The sequence below is a fragment of the Bufo gargarizans genome, unplaced genomic scaffold (genome assembly GCF_014858855.1).
Source record: "Bufo gargarizans isolate SCDJY-AF-19 unplaced genomic scaffold, ASM1485885v1 original_scaffold_909_pilon, whole genome shotgun sequence".
NCBI classification, from domain to species: Eukaryota; Metazoa; Chordata; class Amphibia; order Anura; family Bufonidae; genus Bufo; species Bufo gargarizans.
Window position 1 is genome coordinate 82,226 of NW_025334753.1, and position 21,596 is coordinate 103,821.

The window sequence follows — 21,596 nt, forward strand, 5'->3', positions numbered from 1 at the left end:
ATCAAAACAGATTTTTTTTATCGCCGCAGCGCTTGGAAAGTGATTGTCCAGTGATAAAAATATATATATATTTTGTCACTGCGGCGGGGCGGGCCTGGGTGAACGCACGTGTGGGCAACCGATCAGGCCTGATCGGGAAAACACTGCGTTTTGGGTGGAGGGCGAGCTAAGGTGACACTAATACTATTATAGATCTGACTGTGATCAGTTCTGATCACTTACAGATACTATAAAAGTACAAATGCTGATTAGCGATACGCTAATCAGCGAATCAGTGACTGCGGTGCGGTGGGCTGGGCGCTAACCGATTGCTAAACTGCCTAACCAAGGGGCCTAAACTATCCTTAAACCTATCAGTCAATACCAGTGAAAAAAAAAAGTGACAGTTTACAATGATCACTTTTTTCCCTTTCACTAGGTGATTGACAGGGGCAAGAAGGGGTGATCAAGGGGTTAATTGGGGTGCTGGGGGGTGATCTGGGGCTAAGGTGTAGTGTTTGGTGCTACTCACTGTGATGCCTGCTCCTCTGCTGAGACCAACCGACGAAAAGGACCAGCAGAGGAGCAGGGCAGCCATTTAACACCTTATATTTATAAATATAAGGTGTTAGATGGCTTCTGATTAGAGATTTTGAAAATCGCCAGACTGCCAGCAACGATCATTGGCTGGCAGGCTGGTGACAAAATTGTTCATCAACTTTTGCCGGCCCACAATGCGCATGCGCGGGCCGGCTCAGACCGAAATCTCGCGTGTCGCGAGATGACGCACGGATACGTCCAGGAGGAATTAATCGACCGCCTCCAGGACGCATCCATGCGTTAGGCGGTCCGGAGGAGGTTAAAAAGGCACGTGACTGGAGGCGTGTTACCAAGACCAATCACTTTAGAGAGTACTGGTAGGTGAGTATCAGATAGATGCAAGTAGCCAATGAACGGCCTGTAAGTTGCCTCTGACGCTCCACTGGCATCATCCATTTGGGAGTGTTCAGATACGTCAGATGTGCACACGCCCCTTGCACCAAGCCTTACATTACCAGACCATTATATCAGGGCTCTGCGACTGCGCGGGGACTTAGAATGTGGCTGGGGCACCTCTCTCAAAGTGCGCCTGCGTGTGTACTTAAAAAAAAAAAAAAGAAGAACACCTCGATTAACAAATCGCTCCACCTTGGTGCAACTGCGCAGAAACTTAGAACAATCCGAACATATCCACTCATTAATGCGCCTGTGCTTGCACTTATTTTAACGGTAAATGCATATCCCTTACTGCGCCTGCCCTTACACTTAAAATACGAGACTTACCACTCTGCATCACTGCGCCTGTGTTTGCACTTGATTTTTGGTATCACTGGACACTGTTGCACATGTGTGTGGACTAGAACTACCACAAGTTACATTACATAGTAATGGTGATACTTTGCCAACGTCTCACACCAAGAAGAGAATGGGTTTAATGACATTGCCAGCCTGATAAATAGGAAATACCATACATTGCAAATACATTAGATAAATAGGCAGATGTTTAAAGTGTCCCTTTTACACACATATGTGGGACGCTGCAAGGAGACTATAGAGTGGACTAATGACAAAGTCTGGAGGTGGCGGCAGCATCAGGAGGCCACAGAGTAACACGACGACAAGAGTTTGTGGAGGTGGCAGCATCATGAGGAGGCCACAGAGTGGCACAATGACAGAGTCTGAAGGTAGCTGCAGCTTCAGGAGGCCACAGAGTGGCACACTGACAGAGTCTGGAGTTGGCAGCAGTATAAGGAGGCCACTTAGTGGCACAATGACCAAGTCTGGAGTTGGCAGCAGTATGAGGAGGTTACAGAGTGGCATGATGACAGAGTCTGGAGTTGGCAGCAGCATGAGGAGACCACAGAGTGGCCCAATGACAGAGTCTGGAGGTGGCGGCAGCAGAAGCATCAGGAGGAGGCCTCCGAGTGGCACAATGACCGAGTCTGGAGGTGGTAGAAGCATCAGGAGGACACAGAGTAACACAATGACAGAGTCTGAAGGTGGCGGCAGCATCAGGAGGCCACAGAGTGGCACACTGACAGAGTCTGGAGTTGGCAGCAGTATGAGGAGGCCACTTAGTGGCACAATGACCGAGTCTGGAGTTGGCAGCAGTATGAGGAGGCTACTGAGTGGTACAATGACCAAGTCTGGAGTTGGCAGCAGTATGAAGGGTTACCGAGTGGCACAATGACAGAGTCTGGAGTTGGCAGCAGCATGAGGAGACCACAGAGTGGCCCAATGACAGAGTCTGGAGGTTGCGACATCAACAGCATCAGAAGGAGGCCACCGAGTGGCACAATGACCAAGTCTGGAGGTGGCAGGAGTATGAGGAGGCCACTGAGTGGTACAATTACCAAGTCTGGAGGTGGCGGCAGCATCAGGAGGCCACAGAGTAGCATGACGACGAGAGGTTGTGGAGGCGGCAGCAGCATGAGGAGACCACAGAGTGGCCCAATGACAGAGCGTGGGGGTGGCGGCAGCGGCAGCATCAGGAGGAGGCTACAAAGTGGCACAATGACCGAATCTGGATGTGGCGACAGCAGCAGCATCATGAGGATACCACAGAGTGGCAAGGTGACATAGTCTGGAGATGGCAGTAGCAGGATACCACAGATTGGAAAGATGACATAGTGTGGAGATGGCAGTAGCAGGAACAGCAGAATCAGGATACCACAGAGTGGCAAGGTGACAGTGTGGAGATGGAAGTAGCAGCAGTATCAGGATACTACAGAGTGGCAAGGTGACATAAGGTGGAGAGGGCAGTAGCAGTAGCAGCATCAGGAGGATACCACAGAGTGGCAAGGTAACCAAGTGTAGAGATGGCAGTAGCAGCAGCATCAGGAGGACAGCACTGAGTGTCAAGGTGACCAAGTGTGGAGATGGCAGTAGCAGCAGCAGCATCAGGATACCACACAGTGGAAAGGTGACAAATTGTGGAGATGGCAGTAGCAGCAGCAGCATCAGGATACCACAGAGTGGCAAGGTGACATAGTGTGGAGATGGCAGTAGCAGCCACAGCATCAGGATACCACAGAGTGGCAAGGTGACATAGTGTGGAGATGGCAGTAGCAGCAGCAGCAGAAGGAGGATACCACAGAGTGGCAAGGTGACCAAGTGTGGAGATGGCAGTAGCAGCAGCAGCAGCATCAGGATACCACAGAGTGGCAAGGTGACATAGTGTGGAGAGGGCAGCAGCAGCATCAGGATGCCACAGAGTGGCAAGGTGACATAGTGTGGAGATGGCAGTAGCAGCATCAGCAGGATACCGCAGAGTGGCAAGGTGATATAGTTTATCCAATAAGGATGTTTCTCCCTCTCAGCAAGCAAACTCTCTGCAACATTATTTGCAGGATGCTCTCCTGAAGTATTCAGGTTCACTATATCCCAGAAGGCTTCTAGTGAATAAGGATAATTATGGCCTTTAATCTCCAGTCGTGTCCAGGAACTTGGAAAGTTACTCTTGGTCACTTGTGCTTGTGAAGTCCATAGGCCAGACTCTAACCTTCACTAGGCTTACTTCATATTTAGACATAGACTTACTGTCCAGTGCTAAGCTTCTGTAACTACTCTTAGTTTGTCCTCTCCAGGATTGATCAGGTCCTGGAAGAAAGAAATTGCAGCTACATCATGGATAAGGCCTTTTTCTCTCCTCCACACACTTGCTTTCCTCCTCTCTACAATACACTATGCTCTGAACTGAATTAACTTCCTGTTAACTAACTTTATTAGCAAACCCCTGGCTATACATATTATGTGGCGCCAGTAAAACCTAGGGGCGAATGGGTGTAATGACATTGCCAGCCTGATAAATAGAAAATACCATGCATTGCAAATACATTAGATAAATAGGCAGATGTTTAAAGTGTCCCTTTTATACACATATGTGGGAAGCTGCAAGAAGACTATAGAGTGGACTAATGACAGAGTCTGGAGGTTGCGGCAGCATCAGGAGGCCACAGAGTAGCATGACGACAAGAGATTGTGGAGGTGTCAGCAGCATGAGGAGTCCACAGAGTGGCACAAAGACAAAGTGTGGAGGTGTCAGCAGCATGAGGAGGCCAGCACGACGAGAGATTGTGTAGGTGGCAGCAGCATAAAAAGGCCACAGAGTGGCACAATGACAGAGTCTGAAGGTAGCCTCTTCATCAGGAGGCCAAAGAGTGGCACACTAACAGAGTCTGGAGATGGCAGCAGTATGAGGAGGCCACTGAGTGGCGCAATGACCGAGTCTGGAGTTGGCAGCATTATGAGGAGACAACCGAGTAGTACAATGACCAAGTCTGGAGTTGGCAACAGTATGAGGAGGTTACAGAGTGGCATGATGACAGAGTCTGGAGTTGGCAGCAGCATGAGGAGACCACAGAGTGGCCAAATGACAGAGTCTGGAGGTGGCGGCAGCAGCAGCATCAGGAGAAGGCCACCAAGTGGCACAATGATCGAGTCTGGAGGTAGTGGCAGCATGAGGAGGCCACAGAGTAGCATGACGACGAGAGATTGTGGAGGTGGCAGCAGCATGAGGAGACCACAGAGTGGCCCAGTGACAGAGTGCGGGGGTGGCGGCAGCGGCAGCATCAGAAGGAGGCTACAGAGTGGCACAATGACTGAGTCTGGATGAGGCGACAGCAGCATCATCATGAGGATACCACAGAGTGGCAAGGTGACATAGTGTAGAGATGACAGTAGCAGCAGCAGCAGCAGCAGCAGCATCAGGATACCACAGAGTGGCAAGGTGACATAATGTGGAGATGGCAGTTGCAGCAGCAGCAGCAGAATCAGGATACCACAGAGTGGCAAGGTGACATAATGTGGAGATAGAAGTAGCAGCAGGATTAGGAGGATACCACAGAGTGGCAAGGTGACCAAGTGTAGAGATGGCAGTAGCAGCAGCAGCAGCATCAGGAGGACAGCAGTGAATGTCAAGGTGACCAAATGTGGAGATGGCAGTAGCAGTATCAGGATACCACAGAGTGGCAAGGTGACATAGTGTGGAGATGGCAGTAGCAACAGCAGCAGCAGAAGGAGGATACCACAGAGTCCGTGGGGATCTCATACCTTGTGGGTCAACAGGTGAGCTGCTTGTCGCAGAGCCAGCCTGCACTGCTGCTATGTTTTTTATCTATTTTGATTAATGAGTTGTTGTAATTATTTACTACCTAATAAAGATTTCATATTGTATGTGTGTCCCTTTTGGCTTCTTCATTGTTTTATCTCTATTAAAGTGTAACTATCATTCTTTTTTTATTTTTGTAATGTGTAGGGTCAGTGACACTGACCATTTTTGTAATATACTTTAACAAGTGGAAACTTACATTTTTATTTAAAAAATGGCTGTAAAGTGGCCCATTGTGAGCCTTAGCAGTGCTCCTTTGTCTTCTGTTTACATAACACAGTCAGCAAGTCTCCACAGTTATGTAAATGGAAGGTGGACGAGCATTTCTAAGGCTCAAAATGGGCCACTTTATAGCTTTTTTTTAATAGAAATGTGCGATTTCAGTAATTTAGTTATATTACAAAAGATGGTCAGTATCACTGCCCCTATACATTACAAAAGTAAAAAAAAAGAATGACAGTTACACTTTACATTTTAGTCACCACTAGATGATGCTACAATATCTTATATGAGGAACAGGCCATTCACAGGAAGTTAATTAATAAGTTGAGGAGTTAGGTGGAGGACAGGAGAGTGTAAGATCAACATGTAGCTGCTGATTTGTGTCTCCTTGGCCTTTGCCAGCCTGGCAAAGCTTCTAAAGGAACTAAGATCTTTGTAGCACAGACCCAGGGTATAAGAATACTGCTTTACAGTACCACAGTCTAACATTGATGCCTGCCGCTAAGGAGACTGCCCTGTAGGTTGCAGAAACAAGCAAGGATTTGCTAGAGGTTCAAGTACCTGGAAGTCTAGTGTGATCAAATGAAGCAGGTTAAATATGATTAAAGATGTCTCTTATAATGAGAAGCTTAAAAAATTTGTCTTGTTCACCTTGGATGCCTTAGAAGTGATCTCATTACATATATAAATGCACATGTGGTCAGGACAAAGAACTGGGACATGATTTATTAATTCCTAGAACTTTGTAAAGGACCACGGGACACTGATTTTATGTGGACCCAATCCCCTAGAGAACACCACCTGAAGGAGCACTGCTGGACCCGTCCTTCACCTTTGCAGACAGTACTCATAACTGCAAAAGCCTGTTGTGCATGTACAGGTCCTTCTAAAAAAATTAGCATATTGTGATAAAGTTCATTATTTTCTGTAATGTACTGATAAACATTAGACTTCCATATATTTTAGATTCATTAAACACACAACTGAAGTAGTTCAAGCCTTTTATTGTTTTAATATTGATGATTTTGGCATACAGCTCATGAAAACCCAAATTTCCTATCTAAAAAAATTAGCATATCATGAAAAGGTTCTCTAAACGAGCTATTAACCTAATCATCTGAATCAACTAATTAACTCTAAACACCTGCAAAAGATTCCTGAGGCTTTTAAAAACTCCCAGCCTGGTTCATTACTGAAAACCGCAATCATGGGTAAGACTGCCGACCTGACTGCTGTCCAGAAGGCCATCATTGACACCCTCAAGCAAGAGGGTAAGACACAGAAAGACATTTCTGAAGGAATAGGCTGTTCCCAGAGCGCTGTATCAAGGCACCTCAGTGGGAAGTCTGTGGGAAGGAAAAAGTGTGGCAGAAAACGCTGCACAACGAGAAGAGGTGACCGGACCCTGAGGAAGATTGTGGAGAAGGACCGATTCCAGACCTTGGGGGACCTGCGGAAGCAGTGGACTGAGTCTGGAGTAGAAACATCCAGAGTCACTGTGTACAGGTGTGTGCAGGAAATGGGCTACAGGTGCCGCATTCCCCAGGTCAAGCCTCTTTTGAACCAGAAACAGCGGCAGAAGCGCCTGACCTGGGCTACAGAGAAGCAGCACTGGACTGTTGCTCAGTGGTCCAAAGTAATTTTTTCGGATGAAAGCAAATTTTGCATGTCATTCGGAAATCAAGGTGCCAGAGTCTGGAGGAAGACTGGGGAGAGGGAAATGCCAAAATGCCTGAAGTTCAGTGTCAAGTACCCACAGTCAGTGATGGTCTGGGGTGCCATGTCAGCTGCTGGTGTTGGTCCACTGTGTTTTATCAAGGGCAGGGTCAATGCAGCCGCCATCAGGAGATTTTGGAGCACTTCATGCTTCCATCTGCTGAAAAGCTTTATGGAGATGAAGATTTCATTTTTCAGCACGACCTGGCACCTGCTCACAGTGCCAAAACCACTGGTAAATGGTTTACTGACCATGGTATTACTGTACTCAATTGGCCTGCCAACTCTCCTGACCTGAACCCCATAGAGAATCTGTGGGATATTGGGAAGAGAAAGTTGAGAGACGCAAGACCCAACACTCTGGATGAGCTTAAGGCCGCTATAGAAGCCTCCTGGGCCTCCATAACACCTCAGCAGTGCCACAGGCTGATTGCCTCCATGCCACGCCGCATTGAAGCATCCTGGGCCTCCATAACACCTCAGCAGTGCCACAGGCTGATGGCCTCCATGCCACGCCGCATTGAAGCAGTCATTTCTGCAAAAGGATTCCCGACCAAGTATTGAGGGCATAACTGAACAAAATTATATAAAGGTTTACTTTTTTTGTATTAAAAACACTTTTCTTTTATTAGTCGGATGAAATATGCTAATTTTTTGAGATAGGAATTTTGGGTTTTCATGAGCTGTATGCCAAAATCATCAATATTAAAACAATAAAAGGCTTGAACTACTTCAGTTGTGTGTAATGAATCTAAAATATATGAAAGTCTAATGTTTATAAGTACATTACAGAAAATAATGAACTTTATCACAATATGCTAATTTTTGGAGAAGGACCTGTATAGTAAACTTAATGGCACCACTATCACTGAGGCTATGAAAATAATCAAAAGGGACCAAAAATTATGTTTGTGATACGTCACCTACAGGGCACCAGGAAATGTTTAATGCTTAAAAGCTGTTTTCAGAATAAAGATCTACTACTCTTCTGGAAACCATATGCCAGGCCTACAAAATAAACCATTATATCTGCTAAAGTGTTATATGCTGCTAGATGTGGATACAGGCAGCCTGTTCTTCTTCATATTGTGGTATCATTGTTCTGGATTTATCGTATGACATCACATGATCACATCATCTGCGTCTTCCCTCCAGTAATTGTGATCTTGCATTGAGTTCAGGTCTCCACAGGATAATGTAGCATTTTGGGAAGAATATACACCCTAAGACTCCAGCACTTGAGGTCAGTATGGCGAATATCTCCACAGCCACCACGTATTTACCTCTGGTGCTGAGATAAGCTGGGATCATGGCAATCCAGACACTGCAGAACACCAGCATGCTGAAGGTGATGTACTTGGCCTCATTAAAACTGTCCGGTAATGTCCGAGCTAAAAAAGCCATAATAAAACTAATAACTGCCAAGACCCCCATAAAACCCAGGACTGAGTAGAACCCAATAACGGAGCCTTCATTACACTGCACAATGTTCTTTCCCTGACTGGACTTAGTGTCCAGCTCTGAGAAGGGAGGTGCTAGAGTCAACCAAACCATACAGATTATTACTTGGATGGACGAGCAGAACACCACCAGAGAATTAGACCACTTGCTTCCAATCCAGCGTTTCCAGGAGCTGCCGGGCTTGGTGGCTATGAAAGCAATGCAAACCATGATGGTTTTGGCCAAGACACAAGAAACAGCTACTGAGAAGAGGATTCCAAATGAGACCTGACGTAGCATGCAAGTGAGATCCACTGGATGTCCGAGGAACAAGTAGACACAGAGGAAGCTCAGCATGATGGAGACCAGGAGAAGGAAGCTCAGGTTTCTGTTATTGGCCTTCACAATGGCCGTGTCTTGGTGCAAAATAAAAGTAATAAGAATCATGAATGTAAGGAAAGAAAGTATAGTAGAAACCAGAGAAATAACCAGGACGATTGTATCATCTGTGTAGGAGAGGAATTCCAGCAGCTTTGGAACACAACGATCCTTCTTCTCATTGGGCCAATCAAGGTCAGAACATTTCATGCATTTTTCACTGTCTGAAAATCATAAAAGCATACTTTCATGAGATATGGAACAAAGAACAACTCTTATCTATATAAATACATTGGGGGAGATTTATCAAACTGGTGTAAAGTAGAAGTGACTTGGTTGCCCATAGCAACCAATCAGATTCCACCTTTCATTTTTCACAGCTTCTCTGGGAAATGACAGTAGAAATCTGATTGGTTGCTATTGGCAACTAAGTCAGTTCTACTTTACACCAGTTTGATAACTCTCGCCCATTATTCTTGTAAATCTTATAAAATATTCTTCTGAATATCTCTATAAAAAACATTTTTATTATTTGTCATTGCCATTAGAGGGGTTTCCTGGTATTTTTATACTGATGGCCTATCCTCAGGACACGGATAAAGACCAGGTTCAGCAGATTTTCACCAATTCACTCATCTCTATCCACACAGCCAACATAGTCAAAGTCAACATTACTTTTTGAGAGACCAGTAGAGCGTAGAATTTACAGGAATGGGGTGGGTTGAGGAGGATTAATTGTTTAAGAACGTAGGTTAAGCTGCTTTGGTTTTCCCACAATGTGGAAACTTCTAGGATAGAGACTTTAAAATTTGTCTTCTCAGAAACATAGCAGAGCAAATCTCTGCAGCTGAATGATGATAAGACAGCAAAACCAACAAAATAATTGCTTAATTTGTCTAAATGGAATAAAACTTGAAGCAGATGAAAGAGTACTAATGTCTTTATACCGGTGGAGTTAGAGATTTCTCCTGAGGAGCACTGGACACAATCATAGCAGCAGGAATAGATTCTGGACTTTGAGACTTTCCGGGTTCCTGGTAAACAGTTCTCTGAACACTGAGATCTAGGGATCTAAGAAAACAACAGTGACAACATGTTGGTGAGTGAGCTTCTGGAATGATCCACAACTCTGATCTACGACCTACTGTCTCATTTCTAGTAGCCCATAGTGTTGAGCATAAATATTCGAATAGCAAATTTTTATCGCGAATATCGCCACTTCAAGAATTTGCAAATATTTTGAATATAGTGCCATGTATTCGTTATATCGAATATTTAGCATTTTTTTTCATCTGAACACATAATTCCTCTCTGCTTCTTGTTTGTGGGCCAATGAGAAGGAAGCAATGTCAAGTTCACAACAATACTTAGTCCGATAAAATATTCTAATCACTGCCGATTAGCACAATCGCAAATATATTGAAGCACTTGACTCTATCTGCATATAAAGTTCTGCCGTGCCAACCATTTTCTTCAGTCTCAGGAAACGTCTAGAAACTTGAAAAATGTAGCCAAAGTGACCCACGCCTGTATTTCGCGTTATGAATTTGCATTACACGATTTTTACATTGCTGATTTTTCGCATTCAATAAAATAATCTTGAATTCTCAAAATTTGCTAATATATGACGAATATTCTACAAAATATTTGTGAAATATCGCGAATTCGAATATAGCCCCTGCCACTCATCACTGGTAGCTCACTAGATAGGTAAGTACAGTATTTTTGTCAATAGAAATCAAGACTCGAGAAACTCATTTATCCCCTTCCTGACCAAACCTAATTTTGCAAAAAAAAAATTTCATGACACAATGTATATCATGTTAATGGTAAATTTGAGTCAATATGTTTTACCTTTATTTGTAAAAAAAATCACAAATTTACTGAAAAATCCATTCTTTTCTAAATTTGAATCTCTCTGCTTTTCAAACAGAAAGTGATATAATAAAAAAAACTTATTAATTAACATTCATCATATGTCTAATTTTTGTTAGCATTGTGTTGGTAATGTTATTTTATTTTTTTAGCACTTTAAAAGGTTTATAATTTTAGAAACAATTTTTGAAATTTTCAAGAGAATTTCTAAAATCAACTTTTTTAAAGACCAATTCAGTTCTGAAGTCGCTTTGAGGAGCTTACATAATAGAAACCACCCATAAATTACCCATTTTACAAACTACACCCCCAAACTATTAAAAACTGATTTTAGAAATGTTAACCCTTTAACCTCTTAAGGACACAGGTCGTACAGGTACGCCATGATGTCCTGGTACTTAAGGACACAGGGAGTACCTGTACCTGCTCGCTCAAATCATTCAGCAGGCACCTTGGTACAGTCCCAAGGGGGGTCCTGTGACCCCCCCCCCCCCGTGTCGGCGATCGCAGCAAACCGCCGGTCAATTCAGACCTGCGGTTTTCTGCGTTTCCGCCTCTGGTGACCCGATAACCCGGAATAAGACGGTGATCGGTGGTGTGATAATACACCACCAATCACCGTCCTTAGATTCTGAGAGGTGGCCATCACGCCACCTCTGAGGATCGCTTCTGATTGGTTGGCTGGGCAGGTGGGCGGAGCGGCAGATTTGAATTGCTGGAGCTCCTCTCCCTGCTCATACACGTACCGTGGAGCGGGTAGAGAGAGGAGCCTTCGGCTGCAGAAAACAGCATTTTAGGGACAGTGAGGGAAAGGTAGGGGGAGGTAGATTAGGCAGGGATAGTGAGGGAGAGTTAGGGGGAAAAAAATGTTTTATTTTGTAGTTTAGCACCTGGGTCGGGTTTCTGGGGTCCACAGCACTCAGCTGTGTGACCCTAGACCCCCCCAGGGGTGCTGCAGCTTGCTCCCCCACTGTCATGGTCTTACCTTCTTGCTGTTCTCCTTCGTTTGACATGTGCTGGCGGCCATCTTGGTTTCTGGGTTTCTTGTAGCCTCCCACCCTGCGGCTTCTCCTTCCCACTGGGAGGAGCTGGATGCCCAGCTCATATATATAGGAGGTCTGTGTCTTCAGTTCCCTGCTTGGTCCTCCTGTGTTCACATGCTTCTAAGACTGCTGCTGCTTCTGGTTCCTGATCCTGGCTTCGTCTGACTACCCTTCTGGTTCCTGATCCTGGCTTCGTCTGACTACCCTTCTGGTTCCTGACTTCTGGCTTGGCAAGACCCTGCTTCGGTTTAGCCATCCGCTTGGACTTTTGCCTTACAGCTTGAGTTTCAATAAAGCCTTCTTATTTCCACCTATCTCTTGTTGTACGTCTGGTTCATGGTTCCATGACATTAGGACCAAGCCATGAATTCTGACGGTACAGGGCCATCCTCGCTACCTACGCTGGTTGCCAGACTTGATCAGCAGGATCACCTGTTGGGTCGGTTCGCTGTGGCGTTGCAAACCCTGCTTGAACGCACGGCTCATTTAGCTTCCGTTGCCGATGGGTCGGTTATCGCTCCTGGGCCCGCTCCTACTGCCGCTCCGGTTGTTGCGCCAGAGTCTACCCCGACACCTGTTGCTGCGCCTGCGGTGTTTCGGGGTATGACCGGTTCTGCCCCCCTTCCACAGCACTTTGGGGGAGAGCCAACTCAGTGCCGAGGTTTCCTTAACCAGGTGGGCATTTATTTCGAGTTGCTGCCACATGCCTTTCCTACTGAGAGATCAAAGGTGGGCTTCTTGATCTCGCTGCTCTCGGACAAGGCCTTGGCCTGGGCCAGCCCTTTATGGGAGAACAACAATCCGGTGGTTGCCGAGTTTTCCGGTTTTGTTGCTTCTCTTCGGAAGGTATTCGATGTGCCGGCTCGTGCTGCCTCTGCTGCGAAGCTCCTTATGTCCATCAGACAGGGTTCACGATCCGTAGCTGAATACGCCATTGAGTTTCGTACCCTGGCAGCAGAGGTGGGCTGGAATAATGAGGCTCTGGTCGCTGCTTTCTCTCATGGTCTCTCGGATGCTTTGAAGGATGAGGTTGCAGCTAAGGACCTACCAGTGGAGCTCGAGTCCCTTATTTCTTTCCTGATTTTGATTGACACCAGACTCAGGGAGAGACCTTCCTTTAAGGAGAGCCTGCGGAGGTCTTCTAACAGATTGGCGCCTACGTTTGCTGTCCCACCCGTGCCTCCCTCTCCTCCCACGCCTCCTGGGGATGACTTGTCTGGGGGTGAACCCATGCAGCTGGGGTTTGCTCGCCTGTCCGAGGGGGAGAGGGTACTCCAGAAGCATAATCCGACTTTCGATTGGAGATCGGCCGAGATCCTCTCGTGGTCACCGCAGTGTGGGGCTAGTTGCATCCATGGGCCTGTCAAGTTGCTGTGTACTTCCTCGGACTCTCTGTTGCCTCCTGAATACGAGGAGTACCGGGATGTATTCGATAAGGTGCGTGCGGTTGCCCTACCTCCGCACCGCCCATACGATTGTGCCATAGAGTTACAATCTGGTGCCGTTCCTCCTCGTGGCAAAGTCTATCCACTGTCGGTAGCGGAGAATGAGGCCATGGAGGAGTACGTGAGGGAGGCGCTTTCACGCGGACACATTCGCAAATCCTCGTCCCCGGCAGGGGCTGGATTTTTCTTTGTGAAAAAGAAGGGCGGTGAGTTGAGGCCTTGCATCGACTACAGGGGTCTCAATCGCATCACGATCAAGAACGCTTACCCGATACCCTTGATTTCCGAGCTGTTCGATCGCCTCAAAGGGGCCACGGTCTTTACCAAACTCGACCTGAGGGCGGCATATAACCTGGTAAGGGTCAAGGCGGGCGATGAGTGGAAGACCGCGTTTAACACCAGGACCGGTCATTATGAATCCTTGGTTATGCCCTTTGGGTTGTGCAATGCGCCCGCAGTCTTCCAGGAATTCATCAACGATGTTTTCCGTGACCTGTTGCAGCAGTGTGTGGTGGTCTATTTGGATGACATCTTGGTATATTCTGAATCCATGGAGGCCCACATTCTGGATGTCAGACGAGTGTTGCAACGCTTACGAGAGAACAAGCTGTTCGGTAAGCTTGAGAAATGCGAATTTCACCGATCCCAGGTAACCTTCTTAGGTTACATCATTTCCGCTGAGGGGTTCTCCATGGATCCTGAGAAGGTTTCAGCTGTCTTACAGTGGCCCCAGCCCAGTGGGCTTCGTGCCCTGCAGCGCTTTTTGGGCTTCGCCAATTATTATCGGAAGTTCATCAGGGACTTTTCCATGCTAGCCAAGCCTCTCACGGATCTGACCAGGAAGGGCAGTAATCCCCAGGTCTGGCCGCTCGAGGCCATCCGAGCTTTTGAGGCTCTAAAGTCCGCCTTTGTGTCGGCTCCAATTCTGTCGCATCCCAACCCTGGGTTGCCTTTTGTCCTCGAGGTGGACGCGTCTGAGACGGGAGTAGGCGCCCTCCTGTCTCAGCGTAGAACACCAGAGGGTCCTCTGCTTCCTTGTGGGTTTTACTCCCGGAAACTGTCTTCCGCGGAGTGCAACTATCAGATTGGTGACAGGGAGTTATTGGCCATCGTGCAGGCCCTTAAAGAATGGAGGCACTTGCTCGAGGGCTCGGTGGTTCCGGTTCTCATCCTGACGGACCACAAGAATCTGACCTACCTCTCTGAGGCCAAGAGATTGACACCACGTCAGGCCAGATGGGCTCTGTTCTTGTCACGTTTTAATTACGTGGTCTCCTACCTACCCGGTTCCAAGAACATCAGAGCGGATGCTTTATCACGGCAGTACTCCGAGCTGTCCGGGGAGGAGTCGATTCCGACTTCGGTCATACCTCCGAATCAGATCCTGGCCGCTATTCGCACCAGCCTGACCTCTCCCCTGGGTGAGCAGATTTTGGCGGCTCAATCTGGTGCTCCCTCTGGGAGACCCAACGGCAGATGTTTTGTGCCTGAGGAGTTGCGCACTCGGTTGTTGCGAACCTACCATAACTCCAAGGCCGCGGGGCATCCTGGAAAGAATCAGCTGTCCTGGGCTGTTTCACGTCTGTTCTGGTGGCCTTCTCTACGTTCCGACATCGCTGCATATGTAGCGGCATGCTCCGTTTGTGCCCAGAGTAAGTCCCCTCGGCACCTTCCGTTGGGCCTTTTGCAACCCATAGCCACCGGGGAGCGTCCATGGTCACACCTGGGGATGGATTTCATTGTGGACCTCCCTGCATCCCGAGGCCATACGGTCATTCTCATGATTGTGGATCGGTTTTCCAAAATGTGCCACTGTGTTCCTCTCAAGAAGTTACCCTCTGCACAAGAGTTGGCCTCGATTTTTGCCAGGGAGGTCTTCCGGTTGCACGGTTTGCCCAAGGAGATTGTGTCGGATCGGGGGAGTCAGTTTGTGTCCAGGTTCTGGCGCGCCTTTTGCTCCCAGTTGGGGATTCATCTCTCTTTCTCCTCGGCCTACCACCCTCAGTCCAATGGGGCCGCAGAACGATCCAATCAGGCCTTGGAGCAATTCCTTCGTTGCTATGTCTCCGATCACCAAGACAATTGGGTTGACCTCCTGCCTTGGGCTGAGTTTGCCAGGAACACGGCGGTGAACTCTTCCTCTGGGACGTCTCCCTTCATGGCCAATTATGGGTTCCAACCTGCCGTGTTACCGGAGGTATTCTCTCCCCAGGATATTCCGGCTGTGGAGGATCACCTTTCCGTCCTACGTGCTTCTTGGGTACAGATCCAGAGGTCCCTTGAGGTCTCTGCGCAGCGCCAGAGACTCCAGGCTTATCGCAGACGAGCGCCCGCTCCTTCCTACCAGGTCGGAGACCGCGTATGGTTGTCCACCCGCAACCTCAACCTTCGAGTGCCCACTCCCAAGCTGGCGCCTCGCTTTGTTGGTCCCTTCCGAGTGCTTCGCAGGGTAAACCCGGTAGCCTATGCCCTCGCGCTTCCTCCTGGCATGCGGATCTCCAACGTGTTTCATGTCTCCCTGTTGAAGCCACTGGTGTGTAATCGTTTCACTTCCTCGGTTCCTCGGCCTCGTCCGGTCCAAGTGGGCAATCGTGAGGAGTATGAGGTGAGCAATATCCTGGACTCACGCCTGGTCCGCGGTCGGGTGCAGTTTTTGGTCCATTGGCGTGGTTATGGTCCAGAGGAGCGTTCCTGGGTTCCCTCCGCAGATGTCCATGCTCCTGCTTTGCTCCGAGCCTTCCACGCACGCTTCCCTCAGAAACCGTTCCTTACTCCGCGGAGGAGGGGCCCTTGAGGGGGAGGTACTGTCATGGTCTTACCTTCTTGCTGTTCTCCTTCGTTTGACATGTGCTGGCGGCCATCTTGGTTTCTGGGTTTCTTGTAGCCTCCCACCCTGCGGCTTCTCCTTCCCACTGGGAGGAGCTGGATGCCCAGCTCATATATATAGGAGGTCTGTGGCTTCAGTTCCCTGCTTGGTCCTCCTGTGTTCACATGCTTCTAAGACTGCTGCTGCTTCTGGTTCCTGATCCTGGCTTCGTCTGACTACCCTTCTGGTTCCTGATCCTGGCTTCGTCTGACTACCCTTCTGGTTCCTGATCCTGGCTTCGTCTGACTACCCTGCTGGTTCCTGATCCAGGCTTCGTCTGACTACCCTGCTGGTTCCTGATCCAGGCTTCGTCTGACTACCCTTCTGGTTCCTGACTTCTGGCTTCGCAAGACCCTGCTTCGGTTTAGCCATCCGCTTGGACTTTTGCCTTACAGCTTGAGTTTCAATAAAGCCTTCTTATTTCCACCTATCTCTTGTTGTACGTCTGGTTCATGGTTCCATGACACCCACCCCCACACACAAATTTTTGAGGGCACAATTTATTTTTATTTTTTGCATGCGCTGACTGTGGCTGGCACTCTTAGCATCCGGCCACTGCATATCGCCCACCCCACCGCTGATTAGCTTCGTACCGCTGATCAGCGCGTTTGAATTGTTTTATTATTTTATTTTTTATTACACTTTTTGGGGCTTTCAATTTTTTTTGTTAGTTTTTATTTTTTTTCTGTTAGGTGTAGGGCAAAGTACGCGAACACCCATCCCCCCACACACACGCACACTAAATAAAGATTTCCACACATGCACACACACACGCACACAGACTCCCCTATGGCCCGCTGAACGTTCTCGGCCAAGGAGGCATACGCCCTGCTTGCCTCCGAATCCGAGAGCTCTAGTGAGGACGGGGATGACCCCACTTTCCTCTTGTCATCCGCGTCCTCCTCATCATCTAGGGATGTGATGAGCCCCCAAGGCGGCAGAGACGCCGCCAGGCGGAGCAAGGGGACCGCCATGCCAGGGACCCTGTGGCCCACACTAATACGAGCAGCTCTGGGGCTCGTACTAGTTTTCCGGCTCACTAGATAAGTCCACCTGAGCCCCCTACCGGTAAACTTGCATGGTGTACCCCAGAGGATTTTGAGCCTGTGATTCCTAATTTTGTTGGACAACCAGGAATCCAGATTCACACAGTGGGCTTCACTGAATATGACTATTTTAGTTTTTTTTCAGTGACCACTTTGTGAATCTGATGGTGGAGCAAACGAACTTGTACGCCCAACAGTTCATTGCTCAACACCGGGCACCTTTTTGGCTAGGGCCGGTGGCTGGACTCCGGTCAGTGCAGCCGAGATGAGGACATTTTGGAATCTCGTGCTGCATATGGGCCTAGTAAAAAAAAAACAGTTTCAGGCATTACTGGAGTGAGGACGTCCTCTACCTGACCCCACTTTATAGTACGGCCATGACACGTACCCGGTTTGAGGCCATTCGGAAGTGCCTGCACAAAATCAGGCCGGTCTGAAAAAGCTTTTATGCAGACAGATCTTCGGATCCGTCTGTATGAAAGTAACCTACGGACACGGATCACGGACACGGATGCCAATCTTGTGTGCATCCGTGTTCTTTCACGGACCCATTGACTTGAATGGGTCCGTGAACCGTTGTCCGTCAAAAAAATAGGATAGGTCATAGTTTTTTGACGGACAGGATACACGGATCGCGGTCTCGGCTGCAAAACGGTGCATTTTCCGATTTTTCCACGGACCCATTGAAAGTCAATGGGTCAGCGAAAAAAAACGGAAAACGGCACAACGGCCACGGATGCACACAACGGTCGTGTGCATGAGGCCTAAGGCAGATTTTGATGGCCTTTTTTTTCGGCACCATGTCCCTTTTGAAGAACCCCTGATGCATCCCTAGAGTAGAAACTCCATAAAAGTGAGCCCATCTAAGAAAGCAAAATGGAGGTCAAATTTTGAACATTTCACTTTTTATTTTTTTACAGATTTGCCATAAATTTTTTTCCCTGTAACGCATCACGGGTTAACAGCAAAACAAACCTTAATATTTATTACCCTGATTCTGCAGTTTATAGAAACGCCCCATATGTGGTCAAAAAAACTTCTGTATGGTCACACAGCAGGGCTCAGAAGGGAAGGAGCCCTATATGGATTTTCTAACATGGAATTCGCTGAAAGAGCCATAATTTTTGTTGTTGTTGACTTTGCTGTGTGAGGGCTTTGTTTTTCTGGGACAAGCTGTAGTTTTTATTGGCACTATTTTCAGGTATATTTTCCTTTCTGATAGCTTTTTATCTCATTTTTTGGGTGGTGAGGTGGGCCAAAATTTTAATTCTGTCGGATTTTTATTTTTTATTAGGTTCACTATGTGATTTATATGATATAATAACTTTATTCTGCAGGTTGATATGATTATGGCAATACCAAATGTATATCTTTTTTTCATGTTTTACTACTTTTGTATAAAAAATCCATTGTTATATTTTGTATTGGCATATACTAACATCCATAAATTTTTCATTTTTTTGCCAACGTAGATGTCCAAGGGCTTGCCTTTTGCAGGTTAGTCTGTACTTTCTATCGGTACAATTTTTGGGTACATTAGACTTTTTGGTGACTTGATATTTTGTTTTTAGGAGGTTAGAAAAATGTATTTTGGTATTTTTTTATTTTATTAGGGCGTTCACCTGATGGTGTAAATCATGTGATATTTTTATAGAGCCGGTTGTTACACACACGGTAATGCCAAATATGTCTATTTTTTATTCATTTATTAAAGTAAAACATTTTTTATTTGAGAGACATGTTTTTTAAATTATTCTGGCTACGGTCTTGTGTGAGATCTCATTTTATGCAGGATGAGTTGACGTTTTTGATATTACCATTTTAGGTGCATACTTTTTTTGACGCTTGTTTTTTGGGTAGTGAGATGACAAAAAAAATAGCTGTTTTGGCATAATTATTATTTTTTTTTTTTAAACACCGTTTACCTGATGGGATAGATCATGTGATATTTTTATAGAGCCGATTGTTATGGAGGCAGCAATACCAAATATGTCTATTTTTTTTATTTTCTTTCAATTTTTTTTTGTAATTGTAATTTTTTTTTTATGTGAAACTTTTTTTTATTTTTTATTTTACACTTTGCTTCCCCCATAAGGTCATACCAGATCTCTCGGGGACATTTAAATGACATTTATTTATATTTTATTACTATTCATTCCTCCTGTCATTGGAGCTGACATAGTAGCCTCAGTTACAGGGGAGATACACCCCCAGAGAGACTGTACAGGAGTATACAGCACTGTACAGCCTCAGTGCAGGCCTGATTGAGGTCTATGAAAGACCCTACAGCCCATGTACATTGCTTCCTCAGCTGAATACACAACACTCATTCGGTGCTGTGTATTCAGTAGTCTAGAAGGGGTGCCCTTCTGTCTTCTCTATGGGGTGCCCTGCTGTCACTGGCAGTGGGCCCCCCCGCTCAGTAGCTACATGATTAGTGTGCAGCTGCAATCTCTAAATGGCCAAATGGCCATTCAGAGATAAATCCCGACCCCAGGACGTTTATAGTCTATGGGCAGTCACAAAGTCGCAGAGTTTTATGCTTTTTAATTTGAACTATTGAATAGTAACATCTTTCAGAAATAACATATTTGAGTTCCAAAGTAATAGAATGAGCTGAACCTGGTTTAGAAGGAAGAACATTGTTAGAATGGTTGTATCCCCGAGACTGGGACTAGCCGGTTTGATGCACATCACTTGATTGGTGCTTGTGCTGAATTTGGTGGTGCAGAGATTCCTTAAAAAATACCCCGATATGTCAGAGCTGCTGCATAAAGTCTGTGCACACTTTCGGTGTTCTCACCCTGCTGCTGCTCGCCTGTCAGCGCTGCAGCGTAACTTCGGCCTTCCCGCTCACCGCTTCATATGCGACTTGCCCACAAGGTGGAACTCCACCTTGCACATGCTGGCCAGACTGTGCGAGCAGCAGAAGGCGATAGTGGAGTTTCAGCTGCAGCACACATGGGTGAGTCGCTCTGCGGAACAGCACCACTTCACCACCAATGACTGGGCCTCCATGCAAGACCTGTGTTCCTTGTTGCGCTGTTTCGAGTACTCCACTAACATGGCCAGTGCCGATAACGCCATTCTCAGCGTAACTTTCCCACTTCTATGTCTCCTTGAAAAAATGCTGCTGCCAATGATGGAAGAAGATGTGGCACAGGAGGAGGAAGAGGGATCATTTCGTAGGGTTTCCGGCTAGTCATTCACAAGTGGCTCCGAGGGTGGGTTCCTGCACCCACAAACGCCAGGTACACAATTGTCCAGCCAGGGCACAGTTCTGGAGGATGATGAGGTGGAGTATAAGGAGGAGGAGATTGAGGAGGAGTAACCATGTTCACAGTAGGGTGGCACCCAGACCAGCTTATGGCCATCACTGGTGTGTGGCTGGGGGGATACAGAGAATACAGATGATCCACCTCCCACAGAGGGCAGCTTTTCGTTGCCTCTGGGTAGCCTGGCACACATGAGCGATAACATGCTGCAGTGTGTCCGCAGCACAGTGGAAGCTCAAGGCAAAGGCAGAGGACGAGGAAGAGGTCACCAATGCAGCTGGGGCACTGCCAGCACCTTTAGAAGGCAGGATTAGCATGTCCGAAATCTGGAAAAGCTTTGTCAGCACGCCACAACAACCAGCACCACCAGCTGATATGGAACGTCTTAGCAGGAGGCAGCATTTCACCAATATGGTGGATCAGTATGTGTGCACATGCCTACACATACGGAATGACGGGTCTGCCCCCTTCAACTTCTGGGTCTCCAAATTGGGCACATGGCCTGAGCTTGCCCTTTACCCCTTGGAAGTGCTGGCCTTCCCTGCAGCCAGTGTATTGTCTGAATGTGTGTTTAGCACGACTGCAGGGGGTTATCACAGGTTATATTTCCCAATGTTTTGGGGTGTACTCTAATTTAAAAAAATGTAAATAAATTTAAAACCAAAAAGCAGTGTAGGCTACCTCCTCCTCCTCCACCGCCGTTTCCACCGCCACCGCCACACCCACCCCCTCCTCAACCTCCTACTCCATATGGACCTCGTCCTCCTAGATCAAGATTTTTTATTTATTTTTTTACGTATTTTATGTTATTTAAAGTCATTTCTCTATCCACATTTATTTGCAGAGCACTTGCCCTTTCCTCTAGCCCTTTCCATGACATTTTTACAGCCATTTTAGTGCTCCAAAGTTCGGGTCCCCATTGACTTCAATAGGGTTCGGGTTCGGGGTCAAGTTCGGGTCCCGAACTCAAACTTTTTTCCGAAGTTCGGCCGAACCCGTCAAACCCAAACATCCAGGTGTCCGCTCAACTCTAACCCTGATGCGTGGCCTAGTGTCACAAAGAGGGAAAATTTTTGCCAGATGGTGAAGGAGTACGTAGCAGACCGTGTCAGCGTCCTCAATGACCTCTCTGTGCCTTACAACTACTGGGTGTCCAAGCTGG

At 47.1% G+C, this 21,596-nt stretch overlaps 1 protein-coding gene across 1 annotated transcript in view; it reads right to left on the bottom strand.

Moving 5' to 3' along the window:
- Positions 1-8,200: 8,200 nt before the first annotated feature.
- The window catches only part of LOC122924219 (vomeronasal type-2 receptor 26-like), a 115,090-nt gene continuing 101,694 nt past the window's right edge, over positions 8,201-21,596 (bottom strand). The window contains exons 5-6 of the mRNA XM_044275140.1: positions 9,832-9,955; positions 8,201-9,108 (exon numbers count right to left, since the gene is read on the bottom strand). Of these exons, the coding sequence (XP_044131075.1) occupies positions 8,201-9,108; positions 9,832-9,955 (1,032 nt within the window). The remainder of the gene's footprint in view (positions 9,109-9,831; positions 9,956-21,596) is intronic.